Raw genomic sequence first — 20128 nt, 5'->3', positions numbered from 1 at the left:
ACGTAGAGAATGGACTTGAGGACACGGGGAGGGGGAAGGGTAAGCTGAGACAAAGTGAGAGAGTGGCATGGACATATATACACTACCAAATGTAAAATAGGTAGCTCATGGGAAGCAGCCACATAGCACAGGGAGATCAGCTCGGTGCTTTGTGACCACCTAGAGGGGTGGGATAGGGAGGGTGGGAGGGAGACGCAAGAGAGAGGGGATATGGGGATATATGTATATGTATAGCTGATTCACTTTGTTATAAAGCAGAAACTAACACACTGTTGTAAAGCAATTATACTCCAATAAAGATGTTAAAGAAAAAAAAAAAAGAAGCAGTTGATGGATGGAAAAGCATAACATCATTGAGAATTCTGGATTTTGATAATGCCATGTAGTGGTGGTAGATAAATTCCAGGTGGTAGATAAGTTTCTTTGGATAAAATAGGCACCGGAGCACCAGTAAAATAAATTGTGAAGCAGTGAAGTTTCAAATGAACAGGTCAATTTTCAATTGTTTTTATGGGACTTAGGAAGATAGATTGGTAAATTCTGTGAATGTTTGAGAACCAATAAATCCCTACTTAGAAAAAACTTTACAAAGGAAATATCATATAGTATCTATTCAAATATTTTCTCCATAGTTCTGGGAGAGTACTCAAATAAATCTATTCAGTTTTGCTTTGGGGGAAAAGACTACATTTTAACCTCTGACCAGTATACTTATTCATTTCTGCTAATGACAAACTAATTGATAAAAACATACCATGTTTTATTGTGTGGCAACCCTTCTGTATGTTTATAAATTAGTTTTTTTCTCTTCTCTAAATACTAATAATGCATGTTATTTTTTTATGCCTTTTTTCCCCTTAATTAATGTCGTCCTTGAGCTTCTCAATCTGTGCTGTCCAATATGGTAGCCCCTAGCTACATGTGACTATTGAAGTTTAAATTAATTAAAATGAAATAAAATCCAGAGTTCAGCTCCTCATTTGCACTAGCCACATTTCAAGTGCTTGATAGCCACATATGGCTAGTGGCTCCTGTAATGGATAGCGGAGATTATAGAATTTTTTCATCATTGTAGGAAGTTCTATTGGATGGGACTGATCTAAAGAGTCAGGACAGGTTAAAAATTCTTTGGCATATTTTCTGTATCTTAACATATGCTTATGTTATTTCACTTCAATTTTCCTCTTCTGTTATTTCATTTTATCTTTCTGTTTTTCAGTTTAAAAGGATGCTTAATCGAGAACTCACCCATCTCTCTGAAATGAGTCGGTCTGGAAATCAAGTGTCAGAGTATATATCAAACACATTCTTAGGTGAGAATAACAATTTAAATGCGATTTTTAAAAGTTTTTTGCATTGTTTGTTTTTGGAAGCAGACTGGGGTGCAAACTTGTTTTGGAAACAAGAGTTAGGAATTCCATTTGTTTTCATTCATCATATTAATAATTTGAGCCTCTAAGCTTTAGAACCTAAGGTGACAAAGTATGTTTTTTATCTTTTCGTTTTATTCAGGACTTCAGGGATTCTCTGAATTAAAGTTGTATATTGCCCGTTTTTCCAAAGTACTCAACTGTAAAATGTATTTTATAGAGAGATCTATTCATGCATTCAACAAATTCTTGTTAAATGCCAGTCATTGCTGGGCACTAGGTATTTAATGATCAATTAGAAATGGTCCCTAAACTCAATGAGTTGATAGTCTAATGGGCACCATGCCTGGTAGACTGGAGAGACAGATAAATATAACACAATAGCTAAAAAAAAGCTTGCTGATAATAGCTGACAGTATGGTGTACTGGGACACCACTACCCCATCCTCCATCCACAGAAAGAAAATGCAGTAAGGGAAAACCAATAACTTGAACACATCCTTGATCTGAATTTACTTTCAAAACAAAACTGTCGTAATAGCTAATTAGCACATTCACTAAACAGACATTTATTGAACACACACTGTTCAAGGACAAGTTAAAGGAGCTCACTGCCTTGAAATAGTGAAAGAGTGTACTGAAGACATCTGATGTCTTATTTGAAAACAACAATTAGCTTTTGTGAATCGATATTTAGTTATCAGATAATATTGGAGGTACTCTGTGCTCCCCATAAAACCTTATTGCATTATTCCCCCATCTCACTATCGTATAGAAAATGTAAGCTAGCAGTAGCAATCTTAAGTCCTTCACATACGCTGTGTATGCTCCCACGGAATGACCCATTTCAGTACGCTGTTAGGTTCACACAGTGCTGTTTTTATATTTGTGCACGAAGTTTCTGCCATTTCAAAGTAGGTATTGAAACTGGAGTTCTTAATTGGCAAGAGCAGTGTAGGAATGAAATCGATGAGCAATGGAAATAACCAGTGTCTTTTGCCTTTTCCAAGTCTGCTATCATAAGTTTCTCAAAAGATGCAATCCCTGAATACATTTGATGTTAATTATTTTGCAGTGGAATTTATTTGCTTAATTTTGTGTTTGAGAGTATCAAATTAAGTCCACATCAAATTATAAATATTTAACTTCTTTAAAAGGAGTTTTACTTGGAGATATTTCCTAGAATATATACTGATCAATTAAAATCCGCCATTATGCATGTTATAATAAAAAAAACCCAGGTAGAATTAATAGTAAATGAAGAATTTTTTTTTTAAATTTTTAAGATAAGCAACATGAAGTGGAAATTCCTTCTCCGACTCAGAAGGAAAAGGAGAAAAAGAAAAGGCCAATGTCTCAGATCAGTGGGGTCAAGAAATTGATGCACAGCTCCAGTTTGACTAATTCAAGCATCCCAAGGTTTGGGGTCAAAACTGAACAAGAAGACATCCTTGCCAAGGTAAGAGGATTTCAAGTATCCTGATCAGAAATACGCAGTGAACTTTGATACCTTCTCTTTTAAATAAATGGAAAAGTTTATTAATTCGTGGGAGGGTTTTTTTGGAAGATGGGAAAGCCCTTTATAAAGCTCTTTCTAAATCACTTGGGTTTTATTAATATGTGGATTTAGACAGGCAGTTTGGTGTTCTTTATTTTTGCATCTGTATTTGATTCTTTGACCTTAAACAATTGAAAAGTCTTTTAGGAGAATAATTAAGGTTTTTGAGAGTAGGTTTTAACTATTGGAGAAATACTTTGAGATCGATATTTCAAGTATGTAAATACGTTGTATTGTCAGAGACATAAGGTTAAGCAACGCCATTCAGTTTCTAGTATGTTTAAGCGGATTTGCCTAAAGTTTGCCTGTAGTTACATGGTGCATCATTACATTTAAAATGAATTGTTTTTTAATTTAATGATCTTTTCATTGAAGTCAGTAATTTTTAAATGATTGTGTTCATTGTTTCATGTTCTACTTCTGCAATCAGATTTGTTCTGTCTTTCGTTAACCCCAGGAACTAGAAGATGTGAACAAATGGGGTCTTCACGTTTTCAGAATAGCAGAGTTGTCTGGGAACCGGCCTTTGACTGTTATCATGCACACCATTTTTCAGGTAACGCAGTTAAGTTCTATCACCTCTCTTTTATTTGGTGACATAACGTCCAGTCTGTGAATTGTGCATGCATTTTATCTTCTTCATTACTTACCCTCTTTTACTTATTTTGATACTTTTTTCAAAATAAGGATACAGAAAGGTTGGCATATGGGTAAAACACAAATCAATTGTGTTATTTGTTCCATTGAAGAAAAAGATGTGAGGGGGACAAATTAAAGCAATTCATTAAAATAATAGTTTAAAAATCATCCACGTGATCCTGACTTGCATAGAGAATGGAGTGCTAACTTTACAAATTGAATCAGCCCTTTGCTGACTAATCTTAGTATGTAATTTCTTCAGTCACTGTCTTGTGGACTGTTCTCTTCTTCATATCGGTTTCTCATTCTTGTCAAGTTTTTGCCCCAGTTCAGTGTTAGGATTTATATGAGAAGTTGCAGCTATAGATACCCTGGGACTTGGAAGGGCAGCTCCAACCCTCGAGGGGATATTGTGTCTCACTTGTTTTGATCCAGTAGCCTTGTCAATGGTGTTGGACTGCAGCTGCCTTCAAGATCCCGGGACACAGATACTTTGATAGTTGGCAGCTCATTCCTGACACCGTATAACTTGAGAAAAGCATTGCTGGGCTCCAGAAGGACAGCTCGACTCTGGTTTTGTCCCTGAAGTCCCTGGATCATCCCAAGGGTTTTCATTGTCCTCACTAGACATTGAGCGAGTGCTACTCCCATATCTGGGTTATCCATAGGCGACACCGGGGGTGATTTTTCGTTGTTGTTGTTAACATACTGTATGGAAAATCTTTTCTATAAGGACAAAGTGTTACGAGAATTTCTTCTCCCGCAGGAACGGGATTTATTAAAAACATTTAAAATTCCAGTGGACACTTTAATTACATACCTAATGACCCTGGAAGATCATTACCACGCTGATGTGGCCTACCACAATAATATTCACGCTGCAGACGTCGTCCAGTCAACACACGTGCTGTTATCTACACCTGCTTTGGAGGTAAACCTGGTTTCTAAACCTTTGAAAACACTAACTTGCCCCTCATAATAGTTTCTTCAACTTTTATACTGAAGGGTGCACAGGGCAAACAATAATCGACTTCACTAGAAATATTATTGAGTTATGGGGGCGAAATGTCATTGTGGTAACTAAACAGTTGAGTCTTTGATGAATTTTGTCTGTGATAATTGATCAGAGATTTAGGGATTCATGTGTTTTATGATACTGCTTCTTTGAAATGATCTAGTGGACAAAGCAAATCTGCCTTACTCAGTTTCGGTTAGTGTGGGGTTTTTTGGGAATTTAGCCTGAGGACTTTTTCATTTATAGTTCAAAGGTGATTATTTTATAAAATATCAATACTAGCAATGCATTGGTATTTTTCATAGAACTTATTAGAAGGAAACACATCTTTAATGTTACCAGATCCTATGAAGTTGTTCCAGTAAGTGTTTAGTAAAGCAATTTGATTTCCATCATTGTTTGGGAGAGTGATTCTCTTTTGCTAATATATTTTATAGTTCAGATTGTTTCATTATAAAACTGTGTTAATATGTCATCGTTTGAGTGAGGAGTTCTCAAATGGGGGTGATTTCCCCTTTTACTCCTACTCCTCCCTTCCCCCAGGGACATTTGGCAATATTTGTAGACATTTTTAGCTGTCACAACTCGGGGGTACATGCTACTGGCATCTCATGGGTAGAGGCCAGGGATCCTACTAAAAATCCTGTAATTCACAGGATGTTCTCCCATAACGAACAATTATCCGGCCCCGAATGTCAGTTTTGCTGAGATTGAGAGTTCCTGTTTTGAATGGAAGAAAAGAAAATAATTGCTCATGCTATTAATTTTATGCACATTTTCAGAATATCCTTAAACATCTTAAATACTTTGAAAATAAGCTATTATTTTCTATAAAAAATTTGTAGACGCTCCTTTTTTAATATTTTAAAAAATATAACCAATGGAAAAGGTTTGATCATGAGTTATAATAACATCAGATATTGTCTGGATTTTTTCAGGCTGTGTTTACAGACTTAGAGATTCTTGCAGCAATTTTTGCCAGTGCAATACATGATGTAGATCATCCTGGTGTGTCCAATCAGTTTCTGATCAATACAAGTAAGTAAAGCATACTTATTTTTGCAGAAAAAATGTTCCTTTGTACATTTTAGAATGACTGAGAGTCTTTATAAACTTGGGGTGTTTCCAGAGCCATAATGTTCTCTTGAGATGTGCACATAGGCGTTTCAGTGATACCATATGTTAATGTAGTGTAGCTCTAAAAATTATTTTCATATCCCGTGAGGCATATGATGTTTGAAAAACATGCATTCCAGTACTTCTCTAGAAATAATATATTACCACATTAGTAGACAAGGGCAATCAAAAGTGAAAGTTTGCCGAAAGATGTAGATCGTTAGATTGCCCCTAAAGTTTCAAATAAAAGAAGTTATCAGAATAAATGTTAAATCTGACATTTTCTGTAGGTTGTCATTTAATCCTCTCCAGAGCCTGTAACTCCTCTTTCCCCCTCCACCACCATGCCCTACCCTGTTCTTTCCTTTTTATTTTTTTAATAGAAATTTCTCCTTTATTTTATATTTTTTTAATTTTTTTTTTTAAAATTTCTCGGTGCAGCATGCGGGATCTTAGTTCCCTGACCAGGGATTGAACCCCTGCCCCCTACCAGTGGAAGCATGGCGTCTTAACCACTGGACCACCAGGGAAGTCCCTGTTCTTTCCTTTTTAAATCTCCTGCTGAGGGCAGTAGGAACTTCTCTTTTGACTAACTATCTCTTTTTATTTAATATTTTTTAACCATTAATTTTTTCTCACTGGTGACATTTCATAAAATAAGTCATCACTGAATTTGGAAATATAAAGAATAGACTGTTCAGCGTGCGACACCTCTGACCCAGCTGCACAGAAAACCTCCGTAGGGAGTTAGTGGTGCTTGAGCTAGGCTTTTGCAAAGAGGTTAAGCTTTACAGAAATTCTGTTCTTTCTGTACTTGAAGTTAACTGGTAAATAATTTACGTGTACCATTCATTATTAAATTCCCTCACACCATGGTAGATTAACGTTATAAGGTCAGTTTTATATGTGAAAAAATAAAGTTCAAAGTTGTTAATTTTTTTTCATATCTGTTAAAAGTTTGCCTTTCCTTTTTGCCGTGAGTTGTGGATAATAGTCTCCTCGTGCCCCATAGCAATCTAGCTCTAGTAGCGTCTGTGCCTTCACCATTCATTCACAACACTTTGCTGCAACCAGATTTAAAGAGAGAATTTAAGTATAGCCTTGTTTTGAGAGATTTCACTGAGATCTTTTGGATTATTTACCTATTTGTATATTTTTAATAGCCTCTGGACTGCCCTGTAACAAAATGCACTTTAGTAACTCACTCATGTATAGGAGGATTGAAAGTCATGGATTTCCAAAACTGTGTGGATAGTCAGTACATTTTAGAAGTCTGGTTTATGGACTTATTTATCTAGGATTAGACAGGATAACATTTCATGTTTCAGCCACCTTATGAGAACCTATAATGGGGTGCTTTCAGGAGTCACCAAAACATTACTATATATTGACACATAAATATTAATATACATTAGAGGCAGCTACATGAGTTTACATTGTATCATTGGTTAGGGTCTACTGTGTCTTTTCTGTAAAGAACAGGAAGGTCATATAGTAAAAGGTACACTGGCAATTTTTTATTATCCTGGCTTGATTCATTTTTTTGATTCTTATGTATGTCTTGATATGTTCTTAATTTTATAGATTTTTAACAAATACATATAAATTTTGTTTTAATTTTTGCCGTTAAGAAAGGTATGCATTTTTTCTTTATATTAATAATACCAAAATCAGACCTATGTGTTTTCTTTGCATCCTGTTATATATAATATTATATGTTCCCATATTATAACATTAGAATTAAGAATAGAGAACAAATTAAAACAACTGATAATAAAGTCACTGTCTTCCAAGTACTCTGATAAATTTTTCAAGAAAAATGAGGACCAACTCTGTTATTCTTTCTTGTGGACCCTCTAAGGGCAAATGGGCTTAGGCTGACATCAGAGTACCCGTGGAGTCTGCAGTTTAAGCTAGCAAGGCCTCAGTCCACAGATGAATCAGATGCCCTTTAAAGTTTGAGAGCCACTGAGAATAGATAATGGAGACATGTAGGGGGTAATTATGCATACAGGACAGTGGCCAAGGGTGTCTGTTTAAGGTCATTCTGCTGATGACCTGCCTGAGGTGGAAGGATAACTGACCATGTTTCTGGAAGTATTTTGTTCTTCAGTGACGTTGTGCAGATCTCCTTTCCGTGGGGCCTCAGCAACACAGGGTAGCCAGCAGCTTTGGATTGCTGATGTTTTCTTGGCGGTGGGGTGTGATGAGGCTGTGTTACACCTGAAAGAATGAATGAGCACCGTCACCTGGTAGACGAAAGTTATCCCAGGGTTGATCAGAGCCCCGGGGCATTGTGAGAATTACTGCCTTAGTTAGCTGTTAACTAGGGATCAAGCCAGCAATCATTTTATTTCAGGACTCAGAAGAGGCTTAGTAGCCAGTAACACAAGTAAGTTTTAGCTTCACAGCATACGCTAAGGGAGTCCCTCTAATAACTTGCAAACTTGTCATAAATAGCTTTATGAAATACTCTTATCAGAATTATGTGATTATTTTTAGCTTACAGTAAACCCTTTTTGATAAACGTTAAATTTGTGCTTTCTCTTTCTTTTGGGGATTGGTTGAGCATCAGTGGCTCAGGCTAGCACACTCTCGGCTCTTAGCCTGGAGCTGGCGCTGCCAACCTGTCCAAAGCCAAAGGCTGAATCTGTGTTTCTTGTAATAAAGACTTGGAATCGTCAGATCAGACTTCCTGTAGGTGGGAGGTCACCTGTCCTATTTTAAGGGAGGCTGCATGGCTCGCTGTGGTGGAGGGGCACCGGGGCTCACCTGGCTGATTCCCAGGCCAGAGACACCTCTGCTTCTTAGTTGTGGTGACAGTTTTCATTAATCATTCCGCTGGTATTAGTTTTAGGCACCAAATGATTTGCTGTTAATGACACGTACACTCCTTGTAAACCTGATGCAGGTTTTGAGTCAGTTAAGCTTTTATACATGATGTAGGGGAATGGGGGACTCTGAATAGGATGTAAAGAAGTGGAAATTCCAGGTGAGAAGCTGCATAAGTCTTTTTCAAGGACAGTACTATGTAAATAAATCCATAAAATGTAAATAGCATCATGAAATATTGAATAGAACACGTTAGGGGATATTTATCTTAAAAAAAGCATTTCACATAACAGCATTATTTTCTGAAACAGTGAAGCAGCCTCAGAACATATATAGCAGTAAATTTTACTTGGAAAACGAATACTTTCTGTTTATAGCAAAGATGCCTGGGTTTGGGGGGAAAAGATCTCCTCACACATTTGAACACATTAGTCGTGTTCAAAGCATATGACTTTTGAGGTTCAAGAGCAGAGACATTTCACTGTATGAGGTGGAGCTGGACCTAGCAACAGTACACACACTTTATTTCACTGATCTCATTTTAAAATAAGCTTTCCACAGCTATATTTGTAGCTTATAAATAGAATGTTATTTTTCTGTATAAACCTAAAATCATAGGATTTCTGTCAAAATATTCTTGAACCCCTCTCCTCCTCCCTAGCTTCTTTAAAATAGTCATTGAATAGTATTGGATATTTCTTTATTAGAAAAGAATATATATTTTCCACACATGAGTCAGAAGAAAGATCAAATACGTATGCTTTTAGTCTTTACAGTGACTTAAGTGGCAACAGAATGAAGCACCAGTCAATTCTTTTTTAATGACTACCTTATAGGTCTGAGTTTGCTATTTATAGGAACTAGGAAAGAGGCAGGATTTGTCACTGCCTAAAATACGTCCAGGACAATTGTGGGGGAATGGCAGAATCTTCAGTCTGGAGAAATGTAGGCAGCTAAACACCCGTCTCTGTGTGAAGCCCTGAGCATGCAGCTGGGACGGGCAATATACATGTGTATAGTGACTGCCAGGATACTTGGAAAAGGAAATGGAAAAATGAATAAAGCTTTGCCTTTCAAAGCTGTACTATGAACAAAATAAGCACAAGCATGAACAGATCTGATATTGTTCATGTGTTCCAAGCTGTTCTTGTACCTTCTCAGAGTACAAATAATCCTAAGTCATATGATCTTTACATCATATACAATGTTGGGTAGGTGGTCCACAGTTGTCAGGAATACAACATTTTATGCTCTGGACATGTTGTAAATGTTAGGGATAATGTCTTCTTCTGCTGAGCTTATGGAGCTGCCTCTGGCAGATCCGGAGAGGAGGTCCAAGGTAATCTGGCCTAACTCTTCTTTCCCTTTATAGCAGAGGAAGCTGAAACCACAGAGTGAACTGACTTGCCGTGTGCCAAGAGCATTAGAATACACTCCCAAGATTCCAGGGATCTTTCTGTGGCTGCATTAACTAGCAGACTTTCTTCTAGGTGTTGTCATGTAATGGGAATGCGAGCAGAGATGTTTAGGGGAAATTGCTTCCTAAACCCAAAATACCTCAGAATATGAAGAATAAGATAACCTTTGCATAAACGGCTTTGCTAACCTTCTGTCTCTTTCTTTCAAGACTCTGAACTTGCCTTGATGTACAATGATTCTTCTGTCCTGGAGAACCATCATTTGGCCGTGGGCTTTAAGTTGCTTCAGGAAGAAAACTGTGACATTTTCCAGAATTTGACCAAAAAGCAAAGACAATCATTAAGGAAGATGGTCATCGATATTGTAAGTAACTGATAAAAGCAAGAAGAGAACTGTGATGCATGGTGTTTAAAAAAAAAAAAGAATGAGATGACTATCAGGTAGAAGTATCATGTATATTTCAAGATAATGCTGCCTTTTTTGTCCCGGAGGCTGGCCCTGCTGCAGGCAATGATGCTCTACTGCTAACAGTCTGGAGCTAAGAATAATGACAGCTTACCCTCATTCTAGGTTTATTTTCTGAACTCCTCTGGTCTGGTGGCAGACAGAGCTGACTAACAAAAGCACAGGGAGCTGGCTAAAAAATGGATTTTTTCCATTCAAAAACTGGAAAAAAAATCTCTGTCAGCGGAAGTGCCATGTAGAAACATCCATGACATTAGTCTTTTCTCTGTACATGTTTTCCACAGTGATTATGAGACACAGGAATATCTCTGGTTGTCAAAAACTTAATCTGTTAAGCTTTGTACATACAGAGAAAGGCAGGGATTATCTGGTTTGGATAAGCGGAAAATTGACCAGAATATTGTTTCTGAAGTACTCTGTGAGCAACCTCGACTCACTCCATCATAGTCCAGTAACCACATTCTAGCACAAGGAATAGAAAAACTTCAGAACGTGCGATGATGTCTTATCTATGGAAATATCCCTTTCTATCACCATGAAAGTGGCTGCCAGTGCCTGCTGGCAATGTATATTGCACACGTTTATCTGGGCTTCCAGGGAAAGTGATAGCAAAGGGGAGAAGATTCTGCCCCAAGAAGCAGTAAAGGATTCCCACACACAGCTATTAGACAACAGAGTGGTTCTCCATTTCTTCCTCACGTTCTCCATGATATTTTTATGTGAAAATTCTGACTTTTTTCCCCTGGACGTTTTTTACTTATTAAAATACTCTTTGTCGGGACTTCCCTGGCGGTCCAGTGGTTAAGACTTCGCGCTTCCACTACAGGACACACGAGTTCGATCCCTGGTCAGGGAACTAAGATCCCACATGCCAAGAGGTGTGGCTAAAAAAAAGAAAAGAAAAATATCTCTCCTGTGTAGCACGGAGAACTCTACTCCCAATGCTCCATAATGACCTGTATGGGAAAAGAATCTAAAAAAAAAAAGAGTGGATATATGTATATGTATAACTGATTTACTTTGCTGTACGTGTGCAAGTAACACAACATTGTAAATCAACTATACTGCAATAAAAATTTTTTTTAAATACTCTGTCTTTTAAGGTACTTGCAACAGACATGTCAAAGCACATGAATCTACTGGCTGATTTGAAAACTATGGTTGAAACTAAGAAAGTGACAAGTTCTGGAGTTCTTCTTCTTGATAATTATTCTGATAGGATTCAGGTAAAGCATTCGAATTTGCTATGTCTGCGTGTGTGTGTGTGTGTGTACACGTGTCTGTGTGTCTAGCTTAGATAAGATTTATGTCTCCTTTTTTCCAACTTATAATTACAGTAGCTGTAAGCAGGATTTTTATCCAAATTCTTAATCTTGAGAATTAACCAGATAAAATCCTGTTGGCCTTTTCAAGTGGAAATGTGTTAAAAAAAAAAAAAAAAAAAAAAGTAACATCCTACAAAACCAACCACTTAAGCAGCTCTGAATTTAATCAGCCATGCACATGAACAGTTTCTCTTATGATACTTAGATGCAGTAGAAGTGGCATAATTTGGGACTATTAATACAGGTGTGAACTTCACACAGACACACCATGGTCGAGCTGTCTGGAACGACTCTTAACACTACATGTATTTTTAAGTGTCACAGTCATCTGATGTGAATTTCTAGTAAAAAAGGAGCAGGTGCTAAATAGAGAAGGCATTGATCTGTTTTAGGTCCTTCAGAACATGGTGCATTGTGCCGACCTGAGCAACCCAACCAAGCCTCTCCAGCTATACCGCCAGTGGACGGACCGCATCATGGAGGAGTTCTTCCGCCAAGGGGACCGAGAGAGGGAGCGGGGCATGGAGATAAGCCCCATGTGTGACAAGCACAATGCCTCTGTGGAAAAATCACAGGTGATGCCTTAAGCATAAAGCTTTCAGAGAGAACACAACTACACGGAACATTTGGTTACGCCGTATGCATGTCACACAGTATTTTATTGGGTTTTCTTAATTACTTTCTTTTGTCAAGCTCAATGTCCACCTTAGTGTTTGCAAGCCAAAAAATTCTTTGATTCTTAGAATTTATATTCATATAGTCATATATACGTTCATAGGACAGTATATTCATTCATCGTGACTCTATGCATATAGTATATTCATATGTGTAGAATTATTTCAGCTATCTCAATTCGTAAGCGAATAAAGTTATATGAATCCATATAGAGTACATGGCATTATTTCAGCTCTCTGGATTTACCTATGAATGGGCTATTCTAAAGTCCCAGCCTCAAGCCAAGTCCTGCCATGTAAACAACTGGAGGTTTTTTTACATCGCAAACAGACTCTTGGACTCAGAGTTCCAGAAGCTAGTTTTTACCAGCTAGTAACAACATTTTTTTTATTGGTCTGCTACCTAAAATAGTGACTGTTTTACCAAACTAAGGTTAGTAGTCTTCAGTTCAGCGTTATATTTGCAGAGCATTTTCTATTTTATATATTTTTCTGTAAATTCTATATATCATATATAAAAATTTAATTCAACATATCAATTAGATACATTGGAGGGGGCTCGTTAACCTTTTCCATTGTTTCTTAGTCCCAATCGGATTTTTTTTTTTTTTTTAATCAGGTGGGCTTCATAGACTACATTGTTCATCCTCTCTGGGAGACGTGGGCAGACCTGGTCCATCCCGACGCCCAGGACATTTTGGACACTTTGGAGGACAATCGTGAGTGGTACCAGAGCACAATTCCTCAGAGCCCCTCCCCGGCGCCAGATGACCAGGAGGAGGGCCGGCAGGGTCAAACTGAGAAGTTCCAGTTTGAACTGACTTTAGAGGAGGACGGCGAGTCAGACACCGAAAAGGACAGTGGGAGTCAAGTGGAAGAAGACACGAGCTGCAGTGACTCCAAGACACTCTGCACTCAAGACTCGGAGTCCACCGAAATCCCCCTGGATGAGCAGGCGGAAGAGGAAGCCGTGGGGGAGGAGGAGGAGGAGAGCCAGCCCGAGGCCTGTGCCATCGGAGACCACTCGCCCGACACATAACAGGGCAGACACTTCCATGCCTTTTGTTTGCGTTTTTTGTTTTTTTAAGTAGAAACATTGTTTCCAAAGTGCATGTCACATGCCACAACTACGGTCACACCTCACTGTCATCTGCCAGGACGTTTGCGGAACAAAACTGACCTTGACGACTCAGTCTAGCGCTCAGGAATATCGTCACCAGTTTTTTCACCTCCATGTCATCAGAACGAGGGGGACATCTTCACGAACAGCAGTGTCACAAGATTGCAGCTCGGTCGAGCTGAAGAAGCAGAGAAAAATCAACTCCAAAGTGTTTTCTAGGGAGTGTGGCTCATCAGGCAGCCCAAAAGTTGAGATGATTTGGGGGTTCTTTTCCTTTTTATTTGTTTGCAATATTTTCAGCAGCAAGAAGGCATTACATGGACGGAGCGAAGCAACAAGTGGGTCAGGAACAGGACACATTGTGAAGCTGTTACCAGGAAGAAGATGAGCCACAGAAATTGCATAATTTTCTAATTTCAAGTCTTCCTGATACCTGACTGAATAGTGTGGTTCAGTGAGCTGCACTGACCTCTACATTTTGTATGATATGTAAAGCAGATTTTTTGTAGAGCTTACTTTTATTATTAAATGTATTGAGGTATTATATTTAAAAAACTACGTTCAGAACTTCATCTGCCACTGGTTATTTTTTTTCTAAGGAGTAACTTGCAAGTTTTCAGTACAAATCTGTGCTACACTGGATAAACCTAATTTACAAATTTTACTTGCACCTTAGACGTCATAGCAATTAACTGATTTGTAGTGACCCATTGTTTTATATACCAATGACTTCCATATTTTAAAAACAAAAATTGACTTTATGTTGCAGGAAACCCTTTTTGTAGGTCTTCGTTTACTGGCTTTTCGTTTCACTCTTTTCAGACACGCAGAGTTGCTCCCCACTTACATTTCTCTTCACCGTGTGCAAAGTGAATACTTGTTCCACAATACTTTGATGTGCATTCTGTCTAATGTGTCTCAAGCCTCATGGACACTCAGTCATCAGTTGGTGTTGTCTGAAGCAAGTGAGAGATATATAAATACCCAGTAGCTAGAATGGTCAGTCTTTTTTAGATATTTTCCTACTTAGTGTCTTCTGAGAACATTTTGCTGTGGCGATAGACCCTCATTTCACAAGTGCATGTCTTTGTAATAACCCACACATTTCATGCTCATTTTTGTTTTCACAGTCATAGTAAGAACTTTTCCCCCTTGTGCTGCTTCATTATCAGTGTGTGTTTGAACCTCTGTCCACATTCACTGCGTGGTGTCTTATCAGATACATCACCACCATGCTGACTGATGCAAAGAACAGGTAGTCAAGTTAGAGTTAGCTTTCTTTTCTGCCATGAGGTCATATATAATGACTAGCTTTTACTTTTGATTTACGAAGAAACGTTAATAGCTAGCTAGGTAATTTTTTAACAATATTAGCAGAATATATTAATGAAGACCAGTACAATGAATGCTCTTTTGTTTCTCTGATTTCACTGTGGGATTAAGAACTGTATGAGGAATATTCCTGAGAAGTGATTTTAAGTGTAGCAATGACTCTTCCTTAAAGGACAGCCATGTAACACGTAGCACTTGATTTATCAGTTATCTTTGATCCATAAGTATGTCTTGTGGAGAAGAACTTCTTTAAATACACTGACAGAAAGAAGTTGATGATGCCCCTGGCACCAGAGATTTGGCAATATAATGCCGTTTTAAAATACTGGGCTGGGTAAGAAGATTCTGCCTAAGTCAAACATTAGAGATCACTGTTGGCTAAATTTAGCATCAAGAAATGTATTACAATTTTAGAGATTGATTCCCAGTATTTACCTTCAATTGGCATCTTGGGGCATTTATCTAGTTTGGACTTCCTTCCCACTTCAGCTCTTAGTAAAGTGTTTACCTTCTCTGTGAAGAGTTTGGAGCCCAAATAATCATTTTTTAGAGTGATATCCAAGAACCCAAGTAGAGGCTAAAGGAGTATCAGACCAAATGGAAAATAAATAAAATTGTAACCCTGAAAAACATTTATATTGGGGATGTCAAAAGAAGCCATCTGGGGACTAATCAGTAAGTCAGCAGCCAGGGAAATGACCCAAGCTGAAGATACTATTTTAATCCCCTGAGATCCACTGATGCTTAGAAATTTGGATAGAAAAATTATGTAGCTCCGATCTTTCACACAGAGCACAGGATAGGAATTGACCAATTAATTATCAGATTTCCACCCTCCTTCCCCTGTAAAAATCAGACTTTCAAAGAAAGTCTTATGTTTGGCAAGTGGTTTCACCAGAATATTTGGAAACTTGTTTCCATTTTTATTTGTCCCTGATGGAGGTTTAGAGGAAAAGGCAAAGAATCTAGTGTTTATTCCTTTCTCAAAATATTCTCATTCCTTCCCCTCCCTAATGCTTGGTATTTCCCCCACAGAGTGCCTAGAATCTTAATAATGAAAAAAAAAAAAAATTAAAACAGCAATATGTCACAAACAAATCCAGACCTGAAAAGATTTATAACTGCACTAAAAAAGAGAGGCTTTTTCTTTTTCAATTTGTTGGTTTTTAATGGTCACATGTTGTAAAGATATCCACTGATGGACAATCAAATTGTAGAAGAGACATAATATCCAAAAGACAGGGACTAGTGCACTATACACTCTACTTCTCCTCTCCCTTCTCTTTCGCCAAAGTGTGCTTCAGAATTATACACTGCTTTAAAAAGAATATCCTTTTAAAAGTGACTTTACGTTTCCTAAAATGCCATAAGAAAATGCAATATCTGGGTACTGTACGGGGAAGAAAATGTCCAAGTTTGCATAAAACCAGTACATTTCAGCTTGCAAGTTACTAAACACAATAATGCTGTTTTAATTTTCTTTTACGTCACTTAAAATTCACAAGAAAATAATGTAGATAGAACAAATTGCAGACAAGGAAAAAAAAACTTGAATGAAGTGGATTTTACAGAAAGCTTTATGATACTCTTTGAATGCATTATTTATTTTTTATGCCATGCATTTTTTTCTCACCAAATGACCTTACCGGTAATACAGTCTTGTTTGTCTGTTTACAACCATGTATTTATTGTAATGTACATACTGTAATGTTAATTGTAAATTATCAGTTCTTATTAAAACATCATCCTGCAATGGGATGGTGTTGATATATTTGGAAACTCTTGGTGAGAGAATGAATGGTGTGTATACATACTCCTTGTACATTTTCTTTTCTTCTATAAAATAGTCTTGTCACCTTAGAGCTTGTTTATGGAAGATTCAAGAAAACTATAAAATACATAAAGGTATATAAAATTAAGAAAACATAGCTGCAGGTCTTTGGTCCCAGGGCTGTGCCTTAACTTTAATCAATATTTTCTTCTGTTTTGCTGCATTTGAAAGTTAGGTAATGGTGGGGCTAGGGCTGGGCATTTTTACATCTGAGCTTTGAATCTGTTGGATTTCTGGCAACAGCTGGATTTTACAGAAACATGGACAACCTCTGGAGCATTCTGAGACCCTTTTGAGAGACAAGCCCTTAAGTACTTTTTGCCATGAAGCAGCATGGCATATATGATGGTGATTTTTCCCTAACAGATACTAACTGAGCTACTTTAGTTAGTTACATTTGATTTTTTATTTTCAAATACTACTGGGAAGATATATTCCTGTCCAGTGATTATAAAAAGTCTTTTTAGACTTTAAAAGTCTTCTAGAGCACGTGGGCAAATGAATTTGATTTGAAACTAGAGCCGTAGGTCACGTGTGTCAGTAATTTATTCCTTGGCTTCCTGTCATGTTAAGGAAATATATAATATGAAAAAGGTCATTTTTTTAACCCTTCAACGAAGATGAACCAAATTTCCTTATGTATGTAAATCCATATATTTAAACACAAAGTTTTATATGATGCCAATTCACACAGCATAATGGATTCACCATTCTCTAGAATCTGTTTCAGCAAAACTTACATTGCTTTAGAATTTTTAAATTCAACCTTGCACAAGCTCCTAAAAGCTATGAAAAATTCCCAGTGGCCCAGCCCTCAGGATGTGTGACTTAGTGAAAGGAGAGATTCTTCTTCTAGAAAAAATGAGCCTCCTTTTCTTTTCTTTCTTTCTGTCTTTTTTTTTTTTTTTTTTTTTTGACACAAACTGTAGATTTTAGCAGCCCTGGCCCAAAGGAATTTGATTACTTTTGTTTTAAACAGTACAACGGGGACACTATAATTACAAAAAAACATCCTTACTGATTTTAGTTGTTTTTAATTTGATTTCTTTGGATATGTTTTCAGAGTGGTAAATTGTGTGTGAGCATTACAAATGATGATTCTTTTAGTGGTTTCTTAGCCTCTCTTACAGCCCATGGGGATAGTACTGTACATCAATACCTTCATATGAAATTTTTATATGCAATGGAAATAAAAGCATGGGTTGATTCTGCCTATTTATGACTCGATCTTTTACGAATAAAAGGTTATTCATTTTAACTTGTAGTTCAGTCAGCACAGGTTTCCGAGGGCCATGAAGATTGTTAAGGTGGAATAGAGGAGGTTAGTGACGTCATACATTAATACTGATATTCACAGTCCAATGAAACCAAATTATGTAGATTAATCTTGCTACAGAAAAAAAATGCCAAAATTATGTAAATGGCCTATAACATTAAGCACAGTGTTTTGTAAGCAACCTTGGGAAGGGGACTTCTCTAATTGAGTATTCTGGCATACTGAAAGTTATTCAGATACTCAGCAGTTATTTGTTGGGTCCCTACCCTGCAGACTACAAGGTTGTAAGGATTCAGCAGTGAACAAGGCAGAATTTCTGCTTTTGTGAGCTTACGGTCTAGAAGAGACAAAGGTATTAAAGCATCCCATACACAGCACTGTAAGTGTCCTCAGTACAGCAAAGAAGCTCAGGTGCTGTAATTGAGCAGGAACCTGACCTTGGTCTCTTCTGGAGGGCCGGAGAAGGCTTTCTTCAGGAAGCGATTTGGGGCTGAGCTCTGAAGGATCGTGAGAGGTAACTTGGCAAAAAGGAAGCGCTGACACAAAGAGGAGGAGGATCCAGACAGAGAAAGCATTTGCAGAAGTCCTGAGGTGCAAATGAGCTCCAGACCTCTGGAGAAATGCAGGGAAAACGCTCCTGCTCCAACGCTCTTTACTCCCTCACCCTGCTGTCTTTCCTTTATAACACTTACCACAAATTGACATATGCATCTTGTTTATTGTCCATCTCTCCCACCAGAACATAGCTTCAGGAGAGTAGTCTTTGCTCACCGGTGTATCCCTCACACCTAAAACGATGCCTGGTACACAGTAGGTGTTTAATATTCGTTGAATAGGGACTTCCCTGGTGGCGCAGTGGTTAAGAATCTGCCAGCCAATGCAGGGGACATGGGTTTGAGCCCCGGTCCGGGAAGATCCCACATGCCACGGAGCAACTAAGCCCATGCGCCACAACTACTGAGCCTGTGCTCTACAGCCTGTGAGCCACAACTACTGAAGCCCGTGCGCCTAGAGCCCGTGCTCTGCAACAAGAAAAGCCATCGCAATGAGAAGCCCGTGCACTGCAACGAAGAGTAGCCCCCGCTCACTGCAACTAGAGAAAGCCTATGTGCAGCAACAAAGACCCAACACAGCCAAATAAATAAATAAATAAATGAATAAATAAATAAATAAATAAATAAAATATTTGTTGAATATAGCCACCAAACTGATATTGGGTATAATTCAATCTGGTGATCCAGACATTAGGGTTGATACCATAAAAATATTCTGGTTGTTTTTTTATTTTTGAGCTTGTCAAGATCCTGGATAAAGAGAGTTTACCGTTTTCTACCCTGTTGCCAACTAAAGACTCTGCCTCTTCTTCACAATTTCTCCTTTTTTTCCCTGAATGGCAGAAAATCAGTTTTCATGATGAGGAGAGTAAAGAAATCAGCAAAAGTTTAATCCCTAACTCGTAACTAGAATAAAGTTAATTCAATAGAAAGACTGTGCTTAGCCTCTGCACCATTTCCTCCCCACACCGCAGAGAACGACAGAGACTAGAGTCTAAAGATGACCAAATCGTCCCATCCAGGAAGGCTTGAGTAAGCCCAAGTCCCCTTCCTCAGTTTACGTCCCCAAAGTGAGACTCTGGGACAAAGGAACAAGCTGCCTTCCTTTCCCTACTCATCCCCCCACGCTGATTTAGGCCAATTTGGGTGTGCTGAGCCCACCTGAGTTTAGGTCTTTGGAAACATCTCCTCAGGTACACAGCTTTGAACCCACAACAGTAAAACATTCCACAGAAGAAAAGAAAACCGTCTTCCCTGTCGCCAGAGATCACCACCCCCAGCAGGGATGCACTCACTTACAGAGCCTTGTTTTAGTGGAATTCTACCTGTGCATTCCCAGCTTTCTGATTTGGGGGCTGTTTCTTTCGTAGCTATTCTCATATCTCCAAATATGCAATGTCAGACTCAGTGTAATGGGTATAAATCTCAGCCCATGCACTCAAGTGTGCAGGATACGCTGCTTGCTTTATTTACATCAATTAACATGGGCTTGACGTCCCCATCCTACTACAGTCTTGGGAGTTACCATCTCTTATTAGCACATCCCCTCTCCCTCCCAACACAAAAGTGCTCTCACCTGCAGCTGAGCAGAAGCACCGCTAC

General features: G+C 38.1%; 1 protein-coding gene across 18 annotated transcripts in view; it reads left to right on the top strand.

Annotated features, from left to right (window-relative positions):
* The window catches only part of PDE4D (phosphodiesterase 4D), a 1112988-nt gene extending 1095077 nt beyond the window's left edge, over positions 1-17911 (top strand). For all 18 annotated transcript variants that reach the window (XM_082382269.1, XM_082382264.1, XM_082382253.1 and 15 more), the window contains 9 exons: positions 1220-1313; positions 2657-2829; positions 3386-3484; positions 4334-4498; positions 5521-5620; positions 10158-10312; positions 11518-11640; positions 12132-12314; positions 13033-17911. In XM_082382269.1, the coding sequence (XP_082238395.1) occupies positions 1220-1313; positions 2657-2829; positions 3386-3484; positions 4334-4498; positions 5521-5620; positions 10158-10312; positions 11518-11640; positions 12132-12314; positions 13033-13452 (1512 nt within the window). In that variant the 3' untranslated portion in view covers positions 13453-17911. The remainder of the gene's footprint in view (positions 1-1219; positions 1314-2656; positions 2830-3385; positions 3485-4333; positions 4499-5520; positions 5621-10157; positions 10313-11517; positions 11641-12131; positions 12315-13032) is intronic.
* Positions 17912-20128: the final 2217 nt, after the last annotated feature.

Source organism: Balaenoptera borealis, assembly GCF_965194805.1.
Source record: "Balaenoptera borealis genome assembly, chromosome: 2".
Lineage (NCBI taxonomy): Eukaryota > Metazoa > Chordata > Mammalia > Artiodactyla > Balaenopteridae > Balaenoptera > Balaenoptera borealis.
Note: the sequence above shows the minus strand (reverse complement) of the source record. Positions and strands in the feature narration are given on the sequence as shown.